Source organism: Cimex lectularius, unplaced genomic scaffold (genome assembly GCF_000648675.2).
Source record: "Cimex lectularius strain Harlan isolate CLEC.00 unplaced genomic scaffold, Clec_2.1 scaffold7, whole genome shotgun sequence".
Taxonomy (NCBI): Eukaryota; Metazoa; Arthropoda; class Insecta; order Hemiptera; family Cimicidae; genus Cimex; species Cimex lectularius.
This window is the reverse complement of record NW_019392731.1, coordinates 100418-124929: the sequence shown is the minus strand read 5'-3', so window position 1 is coordinate 124929 and position 24512 is coordinate 100418. Positions and strand designations below refer to the sequence as shown.

At 34.1% G+C, this 24512-nt stretch overlaps 1 protein-coding gene across 1 annotated transcript in view; it reads right to left on the bottom strand.

Annotated features, from left to right (window-relative positions):
* The window catches only part of LOC106663799, a 162704-nt gene that overhangs the window by 42532 nt on the left and 95660 nt on the right, over positions 1 to 24512 (bottom strand). Inside the window, exon 5 of the mRNA XM_014388889.2 lies at positions 14058 to 14266. Within this exon, the coding sequence (XP_014244375.2) occupies positions 14058 to 14266 (209 nt within the window). The remainder of the gene's footprint in view (positions 1 to 14057; positions 14267 to 24512) is intronic.

The following is a 24512-nucleotide window of genomic DNA, read 5'->3' as shown; positions in this document are numbered from 1 at the left end:
GGAAAGCGTTTTCAACTTCACCGCGTTCTCTAAAAATTTTATTCCTCAAGAAGTGATCAGAATGCTTAAAAATTAGAAGTCTGTAGGCGAGACGTCGGATGAACATGGACGGTGCGGCAAGGTTTCATATCCTAAGTCCTTAAATTTCTGCAGGGTTGGCATTGCGACATGGGTCCGGGCGTTATCGTGAAGAAGAATCGGCTATTTACGGTTTACCAACAATGGACAAACGTCACAGTTTCCCATGCATTTTGTCAATTTCTTGGACATATTTCTCTGCTGAGATAGTTTCACCATAATTTAGGAAATTATAGTGAACAACCAAAGCAGTACACCACCAAACAGTCCCCATGACCTTTTTTGGATGCAGATTTGGTTTTGGGAAGTGTTTTGGCGCTTTATCCAACCACTGCCCTGTACGCCTCTTGAGGTACAAAATCCATTTCTCATTGCACGTGATGATTCGATCGAGAAATTGTGATCATATTGGTGACCCAACAGAAAAGACCTGTAAATTTCAAAGCGTCGATTTCTTTGGGCTTCGGTTGCCCATTTGTCGAGCTTCTTTATTTTTACCAATTTGCTACTTATGGTGAACAACATTTGAGTGGTCAACACTAAGCTCTTTCCCAACTTCCCGTGTTGTCTTATTTGAATTATCTTCAATCATCGTTTTGAGATGGTCGAAGTCTTCAACGGAAAGCTTACCGCGACCTTCTTTAAAGAAAAAGCTAATTTGTACGTATGTCTGGTCAGAAAACAGGGCCAGATGGATTCGAGCCTGAGACCTTCGAGCCTGATGTGCGCTGTGTCAACGTCTAAAACGTTGTGGTCACTGACACCACTATTAGGTTGTTTTACAAAAAATGTACTGTCCATAATTTTAGTTAAAAGTTCCTGACATATCGCCATAATGGTTGTATTTGTAAAAACAACCTACACTTTTTAAACCGGCATAACAAATGACAGGATTTTTTACTTTATACGAATATCTTCAAGAATATAACAATAGCTTAATTTTCCCTTTTAATTCCTTACCATCCTCCATCCTTCCGATTACAAGTAACAATCACTAAATTTTCTTCTATCCCACTGTGAAGAACCTTGGGATTGACGTCGGGATCACACCTTGTCCTGGAAGCCATACATCCCAAATTTCCCGACGATAATTTTCCACGATTTTTTTCCATAAATTTCCAGCAATCCCTTGGTGGCAGCCATCTTCTCACCTTGAGTACCTATAAACTCCTTGTCTCCTCCTTTATTCTCCACCCCTTTGACTACAGATGAATTCAGGCCACTCATTGAAAATTTTGAAGATAGGCTATAAATTGTTTTGTACGTTTTATCTTCGGCTCCACAAGGAGGTCCCATGTGACTTCGAGGACGATACTTTTACTACATTCCTTGACTTGCTGCTACATCTTCTCAGTGTCCTCTCTATACAATATGTACATCTGACCAACCGATCCTTTGTCCTAATTAGATCCCGAATAAATAAATGGTATTTTAATCTATCGAGTTAGATAAGATGGACCAGGGTGATTGGGTAAAAATTTGATCTCAATAAGTACACTTCTCTTAATTTTCACGCATTTTTAAAGATTGATTGTTAATAGCTTTTTATAATAATTATATCATTTTCGAAGAGATTTTTAGTGTATTACACACCTTTACTAGTTTCAAAACTAAATGGAAAAATGAAATAAAATGAGCGAGAATAGAAGGGCCAGCTGTTTAGTTTGGACAAACCAAATTTATTATTGTAATTATGGAATTTTTTATCCGTTTACGAAAACGGCGCTCGGCCATGCTAAACCTTCAACACAGCCAGGTTTGGCAAAACTGTATCGCAAATCTTAAGTCGCGAATGACGAGTCTCGGATCTGAAAATTTATATTAAAATCATGTTAAATTATTTTGAGGGGTATGTAAAATTTTTAAATCACGACCTATTGCCCAGGTTTTTTAAATTTTTGCCATTTGATGAATTTTGGTTTAAAAAAGTCCTTCAGTTCAGTTATTTGTCCCTTTTAATTGTGTAATTTCGCATTAACTTTTCAAATGCCAGGCAGGTTTTGAAGACAGTCTGCCATAAAGATATTCGTGTCATCAACGTGTGCTGATGATAAAAAAGGACGATGTGATTCTGTTAGTGGATCACTTAAATTTGGCATTTCCGGTGTTGAAGTTGAAAAATCTCAAGACTTTCCTATTCTTCCTTTCCACTTTTGATTCAAAACTCTGGAATAAAAAAAATAAAAACAATTACGATCCGTCGTCTGTGTGTGTTTCCAATAATTTTAAAGCAAATTGTATGTTTTATTTTGCCCAAAGTGATGTTTTGTTAATTTTAATGTGATTGACGTCAATATCTTGTTCAAAATAAACCATCTTCTGTGTAGTTTGTGTTCCCGCTTAATCAATTTCTTTATTTTATAAGGTTGCAAAATATTTGCCAATATGTATATTTCGTATTAGAAATCATGAGTTCTGCCATATGGTCCGAAGTTATAATAACTTACTGGATAATAAATAGCTCAACTACCCTTAAGAGTAGGTATTTTGAATTAAATTAAATTTTTCTTGTATATAATTTTCTAAATCAATTAATTATATTTATTTATATAATTTAGCCATTTTATGTAAAACTTGGACGATTAGGCGTCCCAGCCCCCACCTCACCCTTTAAAAAAATCAGCTGACATCACCCTGTCCCAGCTGTTAACCCGCTTTTTGGACATCGAGTACCACAACAATGAAAGATTTATTATAACCGGCCGAAAATTCTCTCTTCTATTCTTTGTGGGATTTTTTTGATTAATGAAGAGGCTGAATTATATGAAGAGATTAATCCAGTTATAATGATAGACCATCGATCCAACCTATTAATCAAATTTTTATATAATAATCCTATTCTGCCTTGTCTTCCGCTGTGCCAAATACGTCATCGATTGTTTCCTAACACGATAAATTAACAAGAAGTATTTACAGAATTTGGAAAAAATGTTTAATGCCATGAGCCCAATCTATTCCTTATTTTAATGCACATAGTTATTTTGTGATTATTTACGAAGAAATAAATTTAGATATAATTTATCAATGTATGTAAATTTGCTGCACAAAAACCCCTTTTTACTTTATCCATTTTTACGGCGAGTACGGATCGTATTTTAGTTCTGGTATTTACTGCGGAATTAATCTTTATGATATTAACGCCAAATACATATATAATATACATATATAATTCAATAAAATTTAGCACTCAAGTTGAGAAAAATTAGATATTTTGATAAGTAACCGATACAAAACAAAGAGATTCGAAGATTTCACAAAACACGATTAGTACACAAAAAAATAAAGAGCACCGAAAAGTGATCTTTTTTCTACTTCTGATCTTTCATAATAAAAACAAAGTATTACCTCATTTCTTCTACTAGAAAACTTAGATCAAGACAATTCTGGTATCAAGTTTAGAATTAGTGTAAAACTGAAAGGATAAAATACTAAGCCAAGCGTACCTCCCAAGGTGCACAAAAACACAAATCTTTGTGCACAAAATTGTACACAAAAAATCTAAATTTAACATAGAAATTAGATTTGATTTTCTAAATAAAAATCTACTTTTTAAGGAAATTATGAATAAAATTAAGAATTTTGTGTGGCATTGAAAAGCTGAATAGGAAATTGACAAACCAAAAGAGATAACAAAGTTATTTATTAAATGACATTGTTAATATTGAATAACCGACCATACACGGTGCGGACAGGGTACATTAAATACTATTCCAAGATTAAAATTTATCTAAAAATAAATATACATAAACCAAGTCAAGAAGAAGCCATCTCCTTATAATGAAAAATCAGAAAACTTTTTCAGCAGTTTTTCATCTTCAAGAGCTCTTAGATCGTTGGTAAAAAATTTAAATCCAGCTATGAATGAGGTTGCATACAGTACCGATACAGTTACCAAATTGTGTAATGTATGAATGTTGTCTGAATTGAAAGCCCCCTTACTTAATATCTAGGTGGATAGACTTTGGTGTATATACACTGCGATAACTTTTTTCTGTACGTTCATCCCCACATTCCATGAGATGACAGGTCATTGTTAATATGTTACAAACCAAAAATGGTTGACAAAATGATACAAAACTAGTGAAGAAATGTACTAACGATTAAAAAAACTAAATCCTTGTAACATTGATATCAAAGAGTAATGGAATAGAGATTCATAAGTCAAGAACCTTTGTAATTAAATGAAATCCATAAAATGGGGTCTAGAAATTATGAGTAAATGATACTCACAAACTTTCTAAATCATTATTTTTACAGAGTAGAAAAGTCAGTTTACTGACAGATTTATTGACAAGAAAAATTCATCTTAATGAAACTTGCATGTAACTAATGTCCAGGGGCACAAACTCGTCTGAAGACCTTGTGTGTAAGAAATCAATTTTTTTTATCAACTATGGACCACACCTAGGTGCAGGAGCTGGACGGCGTACAAAACTCTAATCGATCAGGGACTCTCTGAAAAATAGAAAACGCATTGGAGTGAAAGGACCGACGAATCCAAATTTTAAGACCGAAACGAATCCAAGATTTAAGATACTTTTGCAATCAAAGATAACGCCAACAGATGCACACCACCACTGACGACCTTATACGAGAGACTTGACTTCACAGAAATCACACAGACCCAACGAAATGCCGACACTCGTCTGACCCACCAACCCAGTGAGGATGAACAAACGAAAATGATCAGTAACGACGCTTTTAGAGAAAATTTGCCTCATACACATTTCTAATTGATAGATTTTGTAGGAACTTTTTCCGGAAAAAAACAATGCTCCGAATGTTCATGGCTTATTATTGTTGTTATTTTCTATTTTTTTAAATATTCTTTGCCTCACTGACAAAAGTTTTATTTTCATTATAGCTTAATAAGTGTTTAAGTTTTATATCGCTCATATTTTGCTATATTTCGGCTTGAAGAAATATGTCTATAAAGAATTTAAAATGGTATTAAAATCTTGAAAATTGACTTTTTTGTTCTAACATTGGGACAGTAAGAATAACTTGAAGCAGACACGAAAGACGTTTAAAACTGTCTGCTTGTAAATAAGACATAATAATTTAAAAAAATTACAAATTAACTTATAAATTTTTACGTGGTAGTCAAATTATAGAAAGTTTATTGGGCTTGGATTTTTTTTTATACCAGGGAGAAATAATAAATGAATCCGTAAATATTTACACGATAACATTCATAATGGGACATCTGTGGCATATATACTAAATTCAACACACATTTAGGTAATTAATTTTACTACGAATAAAATGGGAACAAAAACAAACAAAACATAAAAAGAGAAAAATGTTTTGAAAATAAACCTTTACGGTTTGAACACAGAAAATATATAAATATTAATAACCTTCGTTGATTATTTTTTATTGGGAAAATTACTTAGAGATCCTTTAGCAAGATTAATAGCGTTTTTAATAACAAGAGAAGAGCAAAGAATGTTGCTAAGATGATTTAACCCAAGAGGGTACCGAGATTAAAAATATTTAATTTAGGCCCGCTTCCCTCCTTGATCTTTCCTATTTATTATTTAAAAGCTATTAACAGTAAATAAAACCATTAATGGTTGAACAGTTTTGTAAATGTACAAATGAATACACATTTTGTACACAAACAACTTAATTATGGCTGAATTAATTATTAAGAAACACTTAAGAAATATCTTATGATCGTTCTTCTTGGATATAAAATTTGATATGTGGTGTTGTCTGCTTATAAACTTTGTACTTATATTTTGCTTTTAGAGCCAAGATCCAGTTTTGGTCAGATCCAGTCACAGTGACACGATAGCTCAAGTGGTTAGGGCAGCGGCGTATAGAGCCAAAGGTCGTGGGTTCGAATCCCGCTCCTGACACTAACTTTTTCATCTCTTCCAAAACCTTATATAAAAAGAATAATTAATTGAAATAATTAGTATGATCATTTATGACCGCTAAACATACATGGAGTATGTTTAATATTAAAAAGAACTGAAATATGATCGTCTTCAAACATAGTTTGTCCTGAATTTCGGTTATTCTAACCTAAATAATGATGTTGGAACGCTACTAATGTTAGAAAAGTGAAAAACGTTTAAACATATGCTATCGATCAAAGTTTCACGTCATAAATAAAAGAGTGCATTTTTCTCTAAGAAAAGCCGTTTCCTTGAAAGATTACTAAGTACAGCACAAAGTTTTTAACTTCCAGAATCACTATCTATCATTTTTGGCCATATTTCCAATATTTTTCAAACATAATTTCAACATTGAAAAAGTTAAGTCGTTTGGCAGCGTAAATCTTTGCGTCATATATTTCGTCCAGATTATATTTTTAATAGATTTTCTTTTGTAAATTTTATAATTTAAAAAATCAATTAATATGTTCTAATTAACCAGGATGAAAAGCGACGATAAATCCAGGTGTGGGCTAAATGGTGAGATATGTTTCCTCACAAAAGTTTGATAAATTGTCAATTATGCAACAAATAAATAACATCATTTTTGCAGCGTATTCGATATAAACTGTTTTTAATAAAAATATTTAGTTTTGTTACTGCGACCAGTTTGGACATACGGTGTGGAACTGTGGGGTTCCGCCAAACCATCCAATGTCCAGCGTATCCAGTCCTTCCAATCAAAAGTCCTCAGACAAATCGTCAAAGCTCCTTTTTACGTCTCTAACCTCACTATCCACAAAGACCTCAACGTTCCTTTTGTCCACGAACTGATCCCTTTCCGATTCCAAAAATTTCATACCAACCTATCGATCCATCCTAACCCTACCGCTAGAGCCCTCTCCACATATTCCCATCCCGAGAATCCACCACGTCGCCTAAAACGACGATGGCCCCGAGACCTCCTTGCCCCTTAATCTATTAAAATGAGTGCCAGCACTGGCTGGCTTCTCATAGCATGCGTCCTCCGGGTGCAGCGCTGGCATCAGTGTTAGTGCTGTGACCGAGCGGTGAACAATATACATTGTGATCACATTTGTATTATGTACAAGTATGTATAGGCTACAAATAAATAAATTTAAAAAAAGAGTTTTGTTACTCACCTTTACTTTTAATCTTGTCTAGGCCATTCTTCTCTCCTATCCTAACAATTACAATCAATATCCTCCTTACTTTTGCTCATTAACCTTTACTTTTTACAAACGACACAACACAACTATAAAAATGATTAAGAATGTTAATCGTTCATTTAACGATTAAACCCTCTTTTTTAATTAAATCATTAATGTAAATTATTAATACGTTAAAAGCATGTTGGCGTTGTAAACGATTTTTTAAAATATTCCTTTTATCTTATTAAACTGGTATGTAAATGTTTATGCGAGTATACGTTTATCGATAGCGTACACGAAAAATTAATTTGGTTTTTAACATTTATTTTAAAACTGAACAATTCATAATAAAGCTTGTAAAAAAAGTAATAATGAAAACGACGGAACAAAAATCGAATGGTTTAAGATATTTGGCCGATTATATAATATTAATTATTAAAGACAAACCGTATATATTTATATACATTTCCATCTATTGACCCTTTAGCAAAATTTTGAATGGAGATATTATGATTTTATGAGCATACTCATAAACTATGCCGAGTTGATTTTACGGTGCGGTGGTTCTGTCACGTTCTGGTTGGTGGTTATTTAGCGTGAAAAATCTTCTAAAAGCCCTTGTGTCTTATACCTTTGACAAAGCGCTTTGTCAAACCATCGGATCGTTATTTCAAAAGGACGGATATTCGAAAATTAGTAATAATGTATGTACCTATGGTTTGATAGTTACCTGACATGTTGGTGTGCCTATCCGCGTTGATTTTTGTCAGTCAGACGCATTTCGGTATTTCGCCTTTATCTTCAGAGTTTCGGTGATTTCTGTGGAGTTTTAGTTCTGAGGTCGTGGATGGTGAGAGGAGTCTGTGTTGGTATTACCATTGATTGTCGGTGTGTTTGTTGTTTAATGGATTAAGTCGGAGTTTTTTTAAAATACTTTTTAGTTATAGTCGCTATTTTGGATTTTTTACGATTATTTAAACTAGCAGGTTTTATGAACCCTCAGGGTACCGGTATTTTTGAAAAAACGTCCATTTGTAAGTATGTCGGATTCGAATGCAGAACCGCTGGATTCGAACCCCTGACCAGGGGTTACAGGTTACCGTTACAGGGATGAGCGCCGTGTCAACGCCTAAACCGTTGCGGCCACCGACGTCCTTTACGTTCTTTTTTTTTTAAATGATGCAAACGATGTTTGTGAGTTTGGTTAATTTGTATATTTATGGGGTTTTTATTGATGCAATTGTTATGTTTATATAGCACTAATTTTTCGAGCATGTTCATTTTTCGTCCTTTTCGTACGTTGTGTAGTCATATCATACTTCTTTGTATTATCGATGATTCGCGGTTGTTTTCTATTATGTGAGTCGCGTGTTTCCATTTGCCGATTTTAATTTTTTCTTTGCATTCGCATGCTAGTGTGCATATTACGTTTTATTTTCCTATTATGTTCGTGTTTTTTAGCGCTGTTTTTAAGAAGAAGAAAGAAGAAAATTAACTTTATTCTGGAACTGGTGTCCCCTAAGAATAACATACATGAAATACATGAAGGAAGTTCTTTCTATGAAATTAAAATAAAATGAGATAGAAATCTTGGCACAATGTATACCAGTAAGGCAGGCCATAAATAACAAGAATTTTAAACAAAAATATTAAATATTAACGTAAGGTCTCTGCTTGGAGGGAGAGGAGGTGATTATACAGATGGGATTTAAAGGAGGAAAAGGAGGCAGCGTGACGAATAGAAAGGGGAAGGGAGTTCCAGAGTTTAAAGCCTCGGATCAGAAAGGATCTTTCGAAGGTAGGGTAGTAGATTGCTGGAGGATGAGGTCAATTGGGGATGAGCGGGTGTTACGAGTGTGATGTGAGGAGTTGAATTGGAGGGATTGGGTGATGTAAGCAGGACGACGAGTTTGGATGGACTGGAAAAGAAAGCGACATAGAAAATACTGTTCACGGAAGGAGGAGAAGGGCCAGGAAAGTTGGGAATACAACCCCGACACCGGGACCCCCGTGGGGTGCCGAATACGAATCTTACGCAACAATTCATAAGGCCTCACGGGTACCCACCCTCCTCCGAGGGACCACCGTATGCTACACAGCTGTAATAAAGGGAAGTATAAGGGAAGATACAAGGAGTTTGCGGGTGGAGAAAGGAAAGAGAAGCCAGGACCGACGAAACAGGCTGAGGGAGGCAATACAATGGCGGGAAATTTGGGAAATGCGAGGATGCCAGGAAAGGTTTTGGTCATAGACTGTTGTATTCCCAACTTTCCTGGCCTTATTCCACCTTCCGTGCACATTGTTTCCTAGGTTGCTTTCATTCCCAGTCCATCCACACTCGTCATCCTGCTTACATTACCCCCCTGGTCCTAGGTTTTTAACCGAGGTGATTATTTAGCAAGAGAGGTGGCATGCTGGGGAGGGAATTAAGGAGTTGCCTGGCTGTGGATTTGGACGGATTGAGGACTAGGGAATTTTTATGTGCCCATTCGTTGATGGAGTTTAGGTCTTTTTGGTTCTTGAGAATGGCCGAGTGAAGATCGGAAGGGTTAAGAGGCATATTTAGGAGTCATCGGCGTATAGATGGTAGTTACGGGACTGGATGGAGTCGGGCAGGTCGTTGATATAAATGGAAAAATGGATAGAAGAGATGCAAGAGCCTTGGGGTACTCCAGATTTTATTAGGAGGAAGGAGGAGGTAAGGCCATTAGGAAGAGGGGCAATTTTTTTATTTTTATTTAAACATTTTTTTTTAAAGATAGTTCCTACTCACAGTAAGAGTAGGAACTACTAACTAACTACTACTGAAACTACACTTACTGTCAGTAGGAACTATCTTTTTTAAAAAAGGATTGAACACCTCATCATTTCTATTAATTTGGGAGACAGCTTGCTGGCGATTGGTAAGGTAGGAGTGGAACCAACGGATGGTGCTGATGGAGAAGGAAGAAGATTCGAGTTTAGAGAGGAGGGAAGAGTGAGATACAAATCGAAGGCTTTGGAAAAATCAAAGAGGACAAGAATAGTAGCTTTCCGTTGGTCGATTGCTTAGTGGAGGTCACTTGTAATTTTAATTTGTGCCGATTGAATGGAATAGCCTTGGCGGAAGCCAGATCGGAGGGGATTGAGAAGATGGGACTGTTCAAGGTGCCTGGAGACTTGTGCTTGGACTAATCTTTCTAGGGGCTTGGACAGGTTTGAGAGGATAGAAATAGGACGGTAGTCCGTAGGTGGATGGGTTGGGGGTTTTGTTGACAGGGTGGACAAGGGATTTTTGCCAGGCTGTAGGGAAAACAGAGTTTTGGAGTGAGTAGTTATAGATGTGAAGGAGAACGGTAGTAATATAGGGAGGCAGAGTTAGTTTTTATGCATAATTTGTTGAGTCAGTTAGTTTGTACGTTTCTATCCTAAATGTATTTGTCTTAATAATGGCAGAACTTAAAGAAATCAAACCACAGGAATGCGTTTCACAGAAAAACCAACAAAAAAGTATTGACTATTCAAAGATTTATTTACAAAATCCAATCGTAAACCAAAATGCTAAATTTTATGTTTGTTTTATTTACCTATAATTCTTTAAAACGGACCAAGTATTGCTGCAGGATAATCAATGGAGAATTGGCTAAGAGTTGATTAAAAATATTAAGGGTGGCCACTTTTTCTTATTAGTGCAGCTTGTTTTAAGCTGTGCTTTGTCACGTTTGTATGTTGTCATTCGTACATTACACAACTTAACAAGGAAAAGAACCAAAGATCGAAAAGACCAACTAGAACAATCAAACAAATGCCGACTTAATCCATTAAACACACTGACAATCAATACTAACACCAACAACTCCCCTTTCACGGCCTCATAACTAAATCGTCATTCCGCAAAAATCACCCAACACCGAAGAGGAAGAAGAAAAATCAGAGAAGATAGACTGAACAAGATGGTGGTAACTAATAAAACAATAGTTTTATCACCTCGCAGGCCAGAGGAGGAAATCCCACAACATATATGGTTGTTTGTGAAAATGGGAAACAGCGGAACATTTCAAAAAATCGGTGACAAAAGTACTTCCAGTATTATTCTGTGTACAGTAGGGCGGAAGAAAATGTTAATCCCATTAAAAAGAAAGAGGGTTTTCCGATTATCTTTTTACGTGACGCCCAGTAACAATTGCGTACCCCTCACCCCATGAGATTCCATGAAATTTTACGATAGGTTCGCTAAGTGAATCCTCACGTTTTATATTATATGTCGGGCACGCTCAAATACACGAAGAGATAAGCTCCTATCAAAGGCCACGTCCTTTCGACAATAAATTCTTTGGATTTATGATGAAGCGTGATCAGTTTTGAAATCTCAACATGTTGGAATTGCTCTTTAACTATTTAATTTTCAGTAATTTGCAAACTAATTGATTTCTAGTCGCATACATGCACTATTTTAACAATTGTCTTTTCTTTTGGTTTTTTATTATCGATTTAACATTTTGTTTTTATAGCCGAAATTAAAAGAGTGATTACAAGATAAGAAACACGCAGTTATTAAGAGCAGAATATCAAGCACATATAAAGTAACAAATAAATAAACTTATTGTAAAATATTTGTTAGGCATATTTTTCGTACTTAACACTCTTTTTTGTTACTCCACAAAAAATAAATCAGAAGTTATTTTTGAAAAGTTATAAAAATTTACAAATAAACAAGGCCGTTCAATGGAATTTGTTGAAACTGAAAAAAACTACCAGCGATCAATACTTCCTCCATAGAAAATCTTTAAAGGAGTTACACTGATAAACAATTTTTCAAACGATCAATCAGCCCCGTCATCCTAAAAGCATGTAATAAGATTACACCGAAAATAGTCGGTGATGCATCCAAAATCTTTAAAACCTGGTAAAACATAAAAATCTGACATCACCTTATATGCCAGGGGTCAAGGAATTCTGGGTATCGAATAAGTAGGCCAACTGGCCAAAGGAGGTCTGCAAGACCCAGTACCGCTACTTGGGATAACAAGATAAAACAAACGGAATGGTTTCACCTAAAACAAAAAGAGAACAAGAAGAACTCATGACTAAGTAAACACTTGTAAAAGAACCCTCAACAAAACTAGTAAGTACATAGTTCCAGTTAGATAGAGTAAACTAGGGTGTGTGATAGTGATATATAGCGGTCCTTGGCATTTGAAACACTAGAAGGTTTCATGAGAAGTAAATTGCCAACCATAAATCTCACTGGGGTGGACGACCTGTGAAAATAAATTGCAGTAAAGACCATCATTGACTTCTTTGTAAAAGAATCGAGTCGATATAAGTGAACTAAGAATTTGGAAAAGTACGATAAGCCAAAAAGCAGTAGTGCTTGCGGTAAACAAAACTACCGCTTCGAAGTATGTTCTTATCATCATCATCAATGTAGAAACAATATAGTGTCATTAACATTCTTGAATAATTGGAACATGTAGGAAGATGATAATTATCCATGCATACTAACATTCATTTGATGAATGATATTAAATCATATGTTTGTTATTAAATAATGTTAGTACCCATACTCTGCTTAAGTATGTTTTCTTCTAAAATTATATGGATTGGCACGACAGTTCAAGTGGTTAGAAAAAATGAAAAAGGAGACCCTATGTAATACAGTTCAAAGCGTGTTTTGCAGAATTCACTTCATATTATGCTTCAACTTAGGAGATAATTAATCTTTTTATATAAGGTTTTGGTTGAAATGAAAAAGTTAGTGTCACGAGCGGGAATCGAACCCACGACCATCCGCTCAATACGCCGCTGCTATAACCACTTGAGCTATCGTGACTTCTATCCACTCAGACAATAACTTCCTATCTCAACCTACAACCTTTCGAATTTTCCCTCCTTTTTGCCATTTTTCAAATGTCGTGTAATCAGGAACTTCTTAATTCTCAGCGACATATGAAGTGGCTAAGAGAGCTTAGTTATATACTAATACGATTTATAGTTCGTTTTACTTATTAAATCGATTAGATTTAGTGGTCTATTGACCAAATTATTTCTTTCAATTAATTATTCTTTTTATGTAAGGTTTTGATTGAAATGATGGAAAAGGTTTTTCCGAGTTTGTCCGAGTGGATCAAAGTCCCGATAGCTCAAATGGCTAGAGCAGCGGCGTATTGAGCCGAAGGACGTGAGTTCGAATCCCTCTCGTGACACTAGCTTCGTTATTTCAACCAATACCTTACAGCAAAAGATTAATTAATTTAAAGAAGTTATTTGGTCAATCGGACCACGAAATATAATGAATTTTTAATAAATTACGTCATTTGAAAAAACTTTTCGTTGGTTATATCTATTGATAATATATAAATAATTACCATTCTAAAATGAAAATTTGGGGGACCGCGGTAGCCGAGTGGTTAGCATGAGAGACTCTCACGCCGCGGTCGTGGGTTCGATTCCATCGCCTCTGGCCCTTTTTTCCCGTTAACCCCCAATTTGAACAACATATATAAGAATTCGTCATGGCTTATATGCAAAGATCATAAGGCAAAAAAAAATATTAAAGCTGTTTCATGTATACGTATTACTATTACATGTCTTGTTTTAGACTGCGTTATCGATATTAGTACTCCGAAAGAGTGTTTCTCTACAGCTGGAAACTCTGCAAAAGCTTCGAAAGTTTTCCCGCTTGTTCTTTCTAGAACGTTCAAGAAAATTTGCTGTACCCTTAAGTAAGTGTGCTCTTTATTAATTCAGACAACTCTTTGTTAACAACAATTAGAAACTTTCTGGAGATTTCCGCCCTGCGTCTGTGTTTGGAAAACAATCTTTTTATTTATTTATTGGCTTTTTAATTTTAAAAGCCAACTCGATCTATGCGTTTTGGCGTTAAGGAATATTAGGTATAACGCGTAATTTTAGACAAAAAAAAACAGTCGAAATTACTTACCTCTATATGCAGATCCTCTAGGCCGATTATTGGAAAAATCTTAATGGATGGAGTGTCCCTCGGAAGGTACCGGAAGATCTCTCGCCCTCCTTTGTACCATTTGACCGAGTAGAGCGTGTCTTCGCCTAGCTCAAAAAGGCATCGAAGTATCGCAGAATCGCCTACCTTCACAGCAACAGGAACGTGTACTCTCACATGCCGTAGACCCTCTGAAACAGAAGATGAAAACTGTTAAAATGGATTTTCCTGTTATAAGTCATACTCTTATAAATCAGTTTCGTATTTTTTAAGTTCTACTCTGAATCTTGAACACAAGAAGTACAGGGGTAGGAGTATTCGGCCCTGAAACCAAATACTCAGAACCCATGGGAAAACACACCAGTATCTTCCAAGCTGAGTTCTGAAAGTTGAGTCAATTCAACTTGACTATATGGTAAAAAACAAGAACATAGCTATAGCCAAACAGCCTCCAAAACACTAAGCTAAAACATCATTAGTTCGAAGATGGTGTTGAACTCCAAAACCAAATTAAAAATATTAGGTACGCAGAACAAAGTCAGCCTATGCTGGGTCCTAGGCATGGAATTAGGCAATAAAAAAGCGGTCACCCTTGCAAGAAAAGGATCTGCTATACCGCTGATAGGACCCAAAACCTTCTGTGGCTAAAGAACTTACACTATCAATGAGAATCACAGACAGAAGGATAAAAAGAAAATGAGGGAACAATGGAACAATCCAAGAAACTCCTAACAAATTTTGGAAGGAAAAAGTAAGAGAATGTCAAAAAGGAAGCAGGAAAAACTGCAAACTAAAGAGAAATTTAAAGAAGATAGTAAATAAGTATAACCCAAGACGGCACATGCAGATTCTGCAAAGAAGCAGAGGAGATACCAACACACCTATTGACAAAATGTGGTGCTACATTTGCCCGTAGGAGGACAACAATATGACTGTAGAAGAAATTCAAACTCAACCGGGCTACTAATCAAATTCGTTGATGAAATAGGACTCACCGGTGTGAAGGTCTGTAGGTACAGAAAGGCGATACAATAGCACATAAAGGGCACAGTATATTTCACCCCGACTAATACAAGGCTCGACTGGCCTTTTTTCAGTATTTTCAGGATCTTCATGGCACATCTTTACCAAAACTGGGGTACTTTTAATATTTTTACGTTCACAGATTACCAGCCTGGATTGACCTGGTAGGAAAATTTTTAATGTTCGATCCCGTCATGCGTGAGCGTTGGATGGCGCTTTCAGTTATATTTTCCCCTGATGTCTGCAAAGACTCGATGTCAACGGAAGATGGATGGCCCGCGTATAGCTTTATATTCCCCCCTCAAACTCATAATATTTCAAGTTGAACTTTTCACCCTTTCACAGAATATATGTTTTTCACGTTCATTTTAATATAGATTAAAAAAAAATTATCAACTAGCTTCTGTTTTGCATGCTTACTTTTAAAATGATACTTTTATACTGTTCGTTTGCCAAGGTTAAACTTGATAAGAATGAAAAAAAATTGTTAAGAAGAAGAAGAAGAAGAAAAATAACTTTATTCTGGGACTGGTGTCCCCTTAGAATAATTTACATGAGACAAAATGTAATAACCTTCTATGAAGTCACATAATTTAAAAAAAAAAAAGGAAAAAAAAGATAGATAGAAATCGTGGCACAATGTATGCCAGTAAGGCGGGCCAGAAGAGAAAATTACGAGGTATATTAAACAAAGACAAAAATAATAAATGTTATCGTGAGGTCTCTGCTTGGAGGGAGAGGAGGTGATTATAAAGATGGGATTTAAATGAGGAGAAGGAGGCAGCGTGACGAATAGATAGGGGAAGGGAGTTCCAGAGTTTAGGGGCTCGGATCAGAAAGGATCTTTCGAAGGTATGGGTTGTATGTTGCGGAAGGATAAGGTCGATTGGGGATGAGCGGGTTTTACGGGTGTGATGTGAGGAGTTGAATTGGAGGGATTGGATGATATATGTATGATATTAATTTATATTTGTATATTTAAATAAATTTTAAAAATTCCTGGGTAAAAATATCCTCCCAGGATTCATCAGCTTTCTTTCCAGTTCAGAGTACTAAGTGAAGAAGTTGGATTAACAGGTTGTACACGAAAGAGGAAGCACTGGTGAGCCATTTCCTTCCATCATGAAAGAACACAATTAAAAACAAAATAATTAACACATTTCACAAGTTGGCTTTGGGAAAGATGAAATTGAAGTAATTTTCTTTATTTTTAATCTAAAGATTACTAACACTCTATAAAGGTAAATAACAAGTTATTAATGTTGTACGTTAGTCTTTATACTTTTTATGGAAATTATTATAACTTTATTTAATATAAAGAAATATATACAAGCTTTGTGTAAATGATGGGATGGAACTAGACAACAAATCGATGAGTTGAACTATAATTTACAAAACGTCAGAAACATATTTACATATTTACTCCACCTTCATAATTTCTAATATATACAAGTGTCCAGTTTTGGTATTGGAATGTATTTTATTTGTTTGTATTTTATTTATTTATTGTTTATTTCTAGTCCATTATATTTAGTGGTCTATTGACCAAATCACTTCTTTCTTTTAAATAATCTTTTCATGTGAGCTTTTGGTTGAATTGAAAAAGCTTGTGTCACGAGCGTGATTCGCACCCGTGACTTTCGGCTCAACACGCCGCTGCTCTATCCACTTGAGCTATCGTGACTTCGATCCACTCGGACATCAGCTACCCATCTCAACCTAAAACCTTTCGAATTTTCCCTCTTTTTTGCCATTTTTGAAATGTCGTGTAATCAGGATTCGAGTTTGTGTCCGAGTGGATCGAAGTTACGACAGCTCAAGTGGATAGAGCAGCGGCGTGTTGAGCCCGAAAGTCGTGGGTTCGAATCCCGCTCGTGACACTAACTTTTTCATTTCAACCAAAACCTTACATAAAAATTAATCCATTTTACGTTTTATTGATAAATTGACCAAGTTATTTTTTTGAATTAATTATTCTTTTCATGTAAGGCCTTGGTTGAGATAAAAAATCGTGTCACGAGCGGGATTCGAACCCATGACCTTCTAAATACATCGCTACTTTACCACTTGAGCTATCGATCCTTGCATAAAAAGATTAGTTTATTTCTAGTGTTCAATACTGCAGTCTAATGGTAAGTGATTTGACAATCCTTTTCTAACCGTTTTTGGAGTTTTATGTTATTCTACGATCTTTTATTTTTATCAATTTTCCAATTGCCAGTATCATTTTGACTTTAAAATGATTATATTTTTTGCCTATCTTTTATCTATAGATGTGACTACTTTCTATTTAATTATCCTAACTGTTTTGACTTCTTTCAGGCCAGTTTCCTGTCTAAAACAGTACCATTCAATTTTTTTTTCTTTTTCACCTTTCTACACAATGTATTATAAAGGGGAAATTGAAGTCCGTATGAAGTTTTTTTAGGCAGGACAATCATAGATCAGAGCGGGTATCACGGAGGTGTCAAGTACACGGCCTTACTTCTTGAGAATCACTTTAGACTTGAATGACCAATATTTTTCCAAGCAAATTAGATCCTGGAGTTAATTTCGTTTTCATTTCACGCAGAAAAAGTTGACTGATTGACCTACATGTACTATATCTGAACTATTAATTTCTTTACCTTTTTTACTCTAGCTTATCAATTTTGTCAGTTTTGACAGATTTTATATCCTAACCTCGTTTTTGTTTAAGTTTAAATCAAATTCCATCATTTTGAAAATATGAAATTTTATTTTTGAAAAAATCCCAGCCGGTTTGATCAAATCAAGGGATAACGCATTTACACACATCCATAAAAAGTTTGCCATAGAAGAATATATTGTCAATATTCAAACCCTAATCTTCTTCTTTTTAATAATTCAACTTCAGTTTTCTTTATAGTTAGTCAAGATTTTTTTTTAGCTTACTGTCTATGAATTTATCTGGTTGACCCTAAATTATGATTTCATTTTTCTTTTAATGGCTCGTATAAAAATGCCGGCTTAGCTTAGCCTAATTAAAATGGGAGAGAGAAATAAATGTAATTACTCTTTGATTAAGGGAATAAAAATGTTTGTTTAAATCCTAAATTAGCGTTAAATATCGTTAGCATTAATGACAAGTCGAACAAAGTTTGCAGATGTGCCCCTTGACCTTACTTTTTTCCCCAATTAATTAAAGCGACCCATATCATTAATTAATTTTCTTTTAAATGTTGAAATTTATGTAAAGAAAAACGATACGCAATAGTCTGAAAATGTGAATAAACGGTTGACTTTGGCTCTAAACGCAGACAAACTTCCTTAATTGGGAAATAGTGCTTAAGTATTCAGCGCTTTAGGATTGCAAAGTAACTAATGGTTCACAAGGGACTGTTTATTATCCCCCGCACAAACTAAACTAGTTACTTATTCGTTTCTTGCACATCAAGACTTTTGATCAGCATGAATATGATCAAGAAAATTCAAATGTTACTTATTAAGTAGTTAATTCTAAAAATCGCTGACAAATTTAAGTATTTTCAATATGTGTGGTGATTAGTGACCGTTAATCGATAATTATTTAGAAATCGTGAGATGCGGTCTGGTGTGATGTAGGTTTTAGAAAAACATTTTCTTTATCGTGCCAACGTTTCGATCTTTATTGAGATCATCTTCAGGGCCTGGGATTTACAAACATTGTTTACATTTAACAAATACATGTAGGATGTAGAAAAAAGTGAATTTCTACAATGCAATATATGTGTGGTGATAAGTGACCGTTAATCGATATTTATTTAGAAATCGTGAGATGCGGTGTGGTGTGATGTAGGTTTCAGAAAAACATTTTGTCGAGAATGCCCACTTCAACACTACACGCAAGAATGGCACAATTACACAGAAGACAAACACTTTGAGCCCTGAAGATGATCTCAATAAAGATCGAAACGTTGGCACGATAAAGAAAATGTTTTTCTGAAACCTACATCACACCAGACCGCATCTCACGATCTCTAAATAAATATCGATTAACGGTCACTAATCACCACACATATATTGCATTGTAGAAATTCACTTTTTTCTACATCCTACATGTATTTGTATAATATATTTTTTATATATTCAATCAAAGTATTTCTACTCACTCAAAGTGTGTGTTCAAATTTAGAGATCGTTAGATGCGGTCTGATGTGATGTAGGTTTCAGAAAAAAATTTTCTTTATCGTGCCAACGTTTCGATCTTTATTGAGATCATCTTCAGAGCTCAAAGTGTTTGTCTTCTGTGTAATTGTGCCATTTTTGCGTGTCGTGTTGAGAATGCCAGGAGATTTTGCTTGCGTGTTGAGATATACGTTTTTTTGAAGGGGTGGGGATGGATGTCGGTATAGAAAAGGCATTTTTGTATAAGGCGTCGGCTTCTTTGAGGTGAAAAGAGCCGACGAAGGGGAAAATGTGTTGGTAATGGTTCGGCCAGATTATCCTTTCAGGATTATATAGAAAGGGATAAATAGGAAAAGGAATTCTACAAAAACATTACACACGTAAGCTAATAAATTTGTATCTGTAAAAACCTTTGTAAAAGTATGCTTAACTCTTCAAATAAGAGACTGTTGACAGTGAAGAAGAGAAACGTAATGTTTCATGCGATTTTTTTTCCAATGTAAAATACCATTAGTAGAGGCCCGGTTTGAAGGTTTAATGCTACCAAACGACTATAGGGATTTCACTCGTAATCCCTCGTGGAAAATTTATGGGCAATTTTCTGGGGGAGAAGATATACCTTAAACTCTTTGGAATATTGTGTGAGCGATGCCTGCGACGACAAACAATAAGGGAAAAAAAATCAAAAATTTGTTCAACCGAAAATTTATATGAATGAAACTGTGATATTTGGTTAAAGTTGTATAGCTGATTAACTTTTAAATTTATGCAATGAGAAAATGAAATAATCTCCGAAAAGGGAAGGAAAGTCCTACGATGTTCTTCAGTTAAGAATTTGGTTTTACTTTTTTTTCTTATAAACCAATATTTGTAAAAAATGAAGATATATTGTCAACGTAATGATTGCTAAAATACAAAATTAGTTGCTACGATTGGATAATAAAATATATTTTGTAGTTTAAAACAGGTTAGTCAACTATTTTTTTTAAGTCAAAGCTTGTTTTATTTCTATAGGAAAATAAGCGGATCATTGTTCAAACAATAGAATGCTGACAACATTTTAAATCATTATGATTACCTCTGTACAATTAAGCAGATGTAGCAAAAGTCGGACTTAATTAATTACTACATATGTTCAATAGAATATGGACTGCACGATCAATTTTACTCTCATAGCTTGAATGCGATTTTTTTTAAATACTAAGTGTTCGAAGATGATATTGTTTAATGCTTTCCTTTTTATTACAAAAAATATTTTATATAATTTAATGTTAAATAAATAATTCTTAGACTGTTCATTCCGGTGATTTATTTAGGTTACATAAACATTAGGGTTGAGAGTACATTGCATAATTGAAATGTATTTAATCATTCACACATGTTATGATTATTTTTTTATTGTGTTTTTTAAATAAACAAAACCAAACAAATCAAAAATATACAAATGAAAATAAGAAGAGGAATGAAACATGAATATTTGGGATAATTGAAATAAAATATATTTAAAATTGTATATTACTTTTGATCGTCTTACATCAAATTAGCACATTTTCGTATTACTGATTATTCTTAAAAATGCTGATGGTAATCGTAATGGTTACATATATAGATTTTTAACCCATTTATAGATCAAATGGATTTATTTGTTGTTTTTTTTACATGGGAAAATCTCAACCGGAGGGCAATTTTTGTTTCTGTCTAATCCTAGGTTTACCAACTGTCATCTGGTATTTCGAGTGGAAATGTTGCTAGAGCCTGGCAAATTGGGCATGTAGCCCTGGGCGAATCGTTTATACGTGTGTTTGTTCAGAAAATATCTTTTCGAGGTACAGCCGGCTGACAGATGGTATTTCGATAAAAGGGAACCGGAGCACGAAGCAAAACGACACGGACCGCGAGAGACAAATCCGTGATTCCACTGGGACTTAAAGAGTTTGGAAATGTTTACAATGACTTCCTAGGAGTTATGAATTTTTAGCAATGTTATTATTTTATATAAAATAAATAAACAAATAAAATACAATACAATGAAAAATAAATATTTTTTATTTTATTTCATTTTGGAAAACCTCTTATATCAAGGCTAAAAATACCAATACATGAGTTTAAACTACAGACACAAGGAAAATAATATCCCTTAATTGGTAGAAATAGAGGCAAAAGTCTCTGCTAACCATTTTTTGGTGAGCTTGAAATAAACTAAATAAAAAGTTACTAGAGGCATGTTTTTTACTTTTTCAAAATTTGGTTATTTAAGGAATAAGTTATATCACTCAGATCACCCATAAAAGTTAAATGTGTAGTATAATGTGGTTGGTAATGTATCAAATGATAAATTTTAAATAGTGTTCAATTTTGAAAAAGAATAGCTAAAAAAATGAAATATATCTGAAGTAACAAATGGCTAATCATCAAAATTTTAACAAATTCGAAAGTACATTTGACCGATGGAACATTTATTCGCTGTTTCCGGTTGTAGAATATTCCATCATTGCTTGGTCACCAATTTTTTCTAAACGTCCTTTGCCTTCTAGTGTAAAAGTTTAAAAATAAAAGCAAATTTATCAAAACTGTCACATATCCTCACAAAGGCTAAGGGCGAGAAATCACCGATTTCAATGGAACTTTTCTAGTATTTAGCCAAAAAATATCTATTTTTTGTTTGCTATATAACTTCGAATTAAAATCGATTAATAAATTATCTATTGATTATTATTATGATCTTTGAGATATGGTCCTACCAGAGGTCAGTTGGACGATTGTCATGTTATTGAGCTTGTGTGCTAAATTGATTGAGTTTTTTAGACATTTTTTGTTTTTTTCACTTGGATTTTAGAATGACTGCAACTAGCTTGTCTAGCTTGTATGCACTGGCTGGCCTAAGAGTTTGGGACAGTGGTAGAGAATATTTTAGAGAAAGAGAAAACGAGGGAGATAGGGAAAGTATATGTGAGAAAAGAGATAGATATACATATATAGATATACATACATATATATATATATATATATATATATATATATATATATATATAGAGAGAGAGAGAGAGAGAGAGAGGGCGAGAAAGAAGATTTAGTATCGTTATACCTCTTATTAGTTTTTCTTCTAAGTTTGTTCGTAGTAGAGGGATTTCTCCATCAAAGTGTTTTTGTAACTTTTTATAAATCCATCTCCTTTTTTAACTTTAATATGATGTAATACGATCCTGATTAATATGTTCTTATCCTATGTAAAATACGAAATTAGCTTACACACAATAACTTTGAAATACATACTCGCAACAAAAATAGAAAATCATAAAAATTATGTAAATTACTTAACTTTTTCTCGGTTCCTAGGGCCAATTGACATAAACGTTCGGGTTTATTAAAATCGGTGTCCTACGTCCACAGAGTAAATCCATGTTAGTAAAAATAGCTCAATTTCGGACGCATTTAAAATATAAAAACTTAATTAAGCGAGTCATGTAATTCTTTATCTTTAAATTAATTTAAGATTTAAAGATTCAAGCAGAAATGCTTGCAGATCAAATTAGTAGGAAACTCAAAAAGTTTTTAATATTGGACTCTTAGGTTTTATCGGAAATATACCCTTCTCTTTTATATTTGAAAAAGAAGAAATTCAACCATACTTCACTTTATCACATTTATTATTTAACTTAGAAAAGTATCAATGGATATGAAAAACTGGAACTTTTCTCCCTTGGGGTAAAACAAAAGTGTTGTTCTTACCCTGACATTATATTGCGATTCTCCAGTAAGGCTAAGTATATTCGAAAACTCCCGGGAATTTCATGGCACGAATGTTGGATTCGACATATTGTTAAACCTGGGAGTGTACAAACATAAGTGAAAGCAATCATAAAAGCTAGGGGGGCAATTGCTTTTAAAAGCCATTTTTAATTAAGTCGAATAAAAATAATTCATTGTTTTATAAAAGATAATTATAGAAGTTTTTTTTGTAATCAAACATATGTTTAATTTAACAAATTCATAATTTTGTACTTTTGAACCTTTTTGTTTATGATTATTTGGAGATCGTGAGATACGGTCTGGTGTGACGTAGGTTTAGAAAACATTTTCGTTATCTTTCCAACGTTTCGAACTTTTTGAGATCATCTTCAGAGGCCTGGTATTTATAAACCTTGTTTAAATTATACAAATACTTGTAAGATTATACAATGATAAAAATTCATTTTTTCACATCTTACATGTATTTCTATAATTTAAACAATGTTTATAAATCTCAGGCCCTGAAGATGGTCTCAATAAAGATCGAAACGTTGGCACGATAAAGAAAATGTTTTCTAAACCTACGTCAAACCAGACCGCATCTCACGATCTCCATAATCACGGTCATTAAATACTACACGTTTTTGTTTATGTTATTGTGAAAACAGATTTGCTCATAAAATACAAAACTCTGACGGTGTTGCGATATTTTTGAGAGGAGTGTATATTACAAGGAGCACTGTTTTCAAACAGTTTAACCGATTCATTTTCATTTCCTCCCTATTTTCTTTGTTGATTTCTACACAGGGTGCAGTTTTATATGCGCAATTTTGTATATATGCATACGTGCTTATGAATATACAGGATATAATAGAAAATATATTTTGATAATTAATAGGTGAAATGTTCAGGTTTACTATGAAATTGGAAATGCAAAGGATTTTTCGAAAATATAATTCAGTTTGAACATACTTGTTGGAAGTATTGTAATGCAAAACGTTTTTGCTTTGTTAAAAACCAAAAACATACTATATAATTGAATCATTTATTGCTGTATTATCCATTGAAGGCACGGTGAGTTGCAAATAATTTAATACAATTCGACTTAAAAAATAATTAAAAAATTATCATGGCGTTGAAGAACCAAAAAATTCATTTAGATCAATGTGTTTTCCCCTGTAAATGTATCTTCAAAGCCCTTTTAAAACTGGATAAACTATTAATCGTTGTGATACCAGCAGAGAGAGTATTGAAAAATTATGTTCCCATGTGGGAAACCCATTTATTAGAACATCTACTTTTATTAAGGGCTTAAATAACCGTTAGGGTTGATACCAGTAAAAAAAACACCTTTTATTATTACCTGATCTAAAACCATTCTTCCCGCGATTATTATGATTTATATTAAGTATGAATTGCCAAATTAGTATGTAAAAGTATGTAACTTTTTAAAATTAAAATGACAATTTCACAAATATATAGGCAGGTTAGTCATTATTTTGTTATTGGCAAGACAGCCTTTTCCTACACAGTACATAATGCGAACAATTTTTTTTTGGT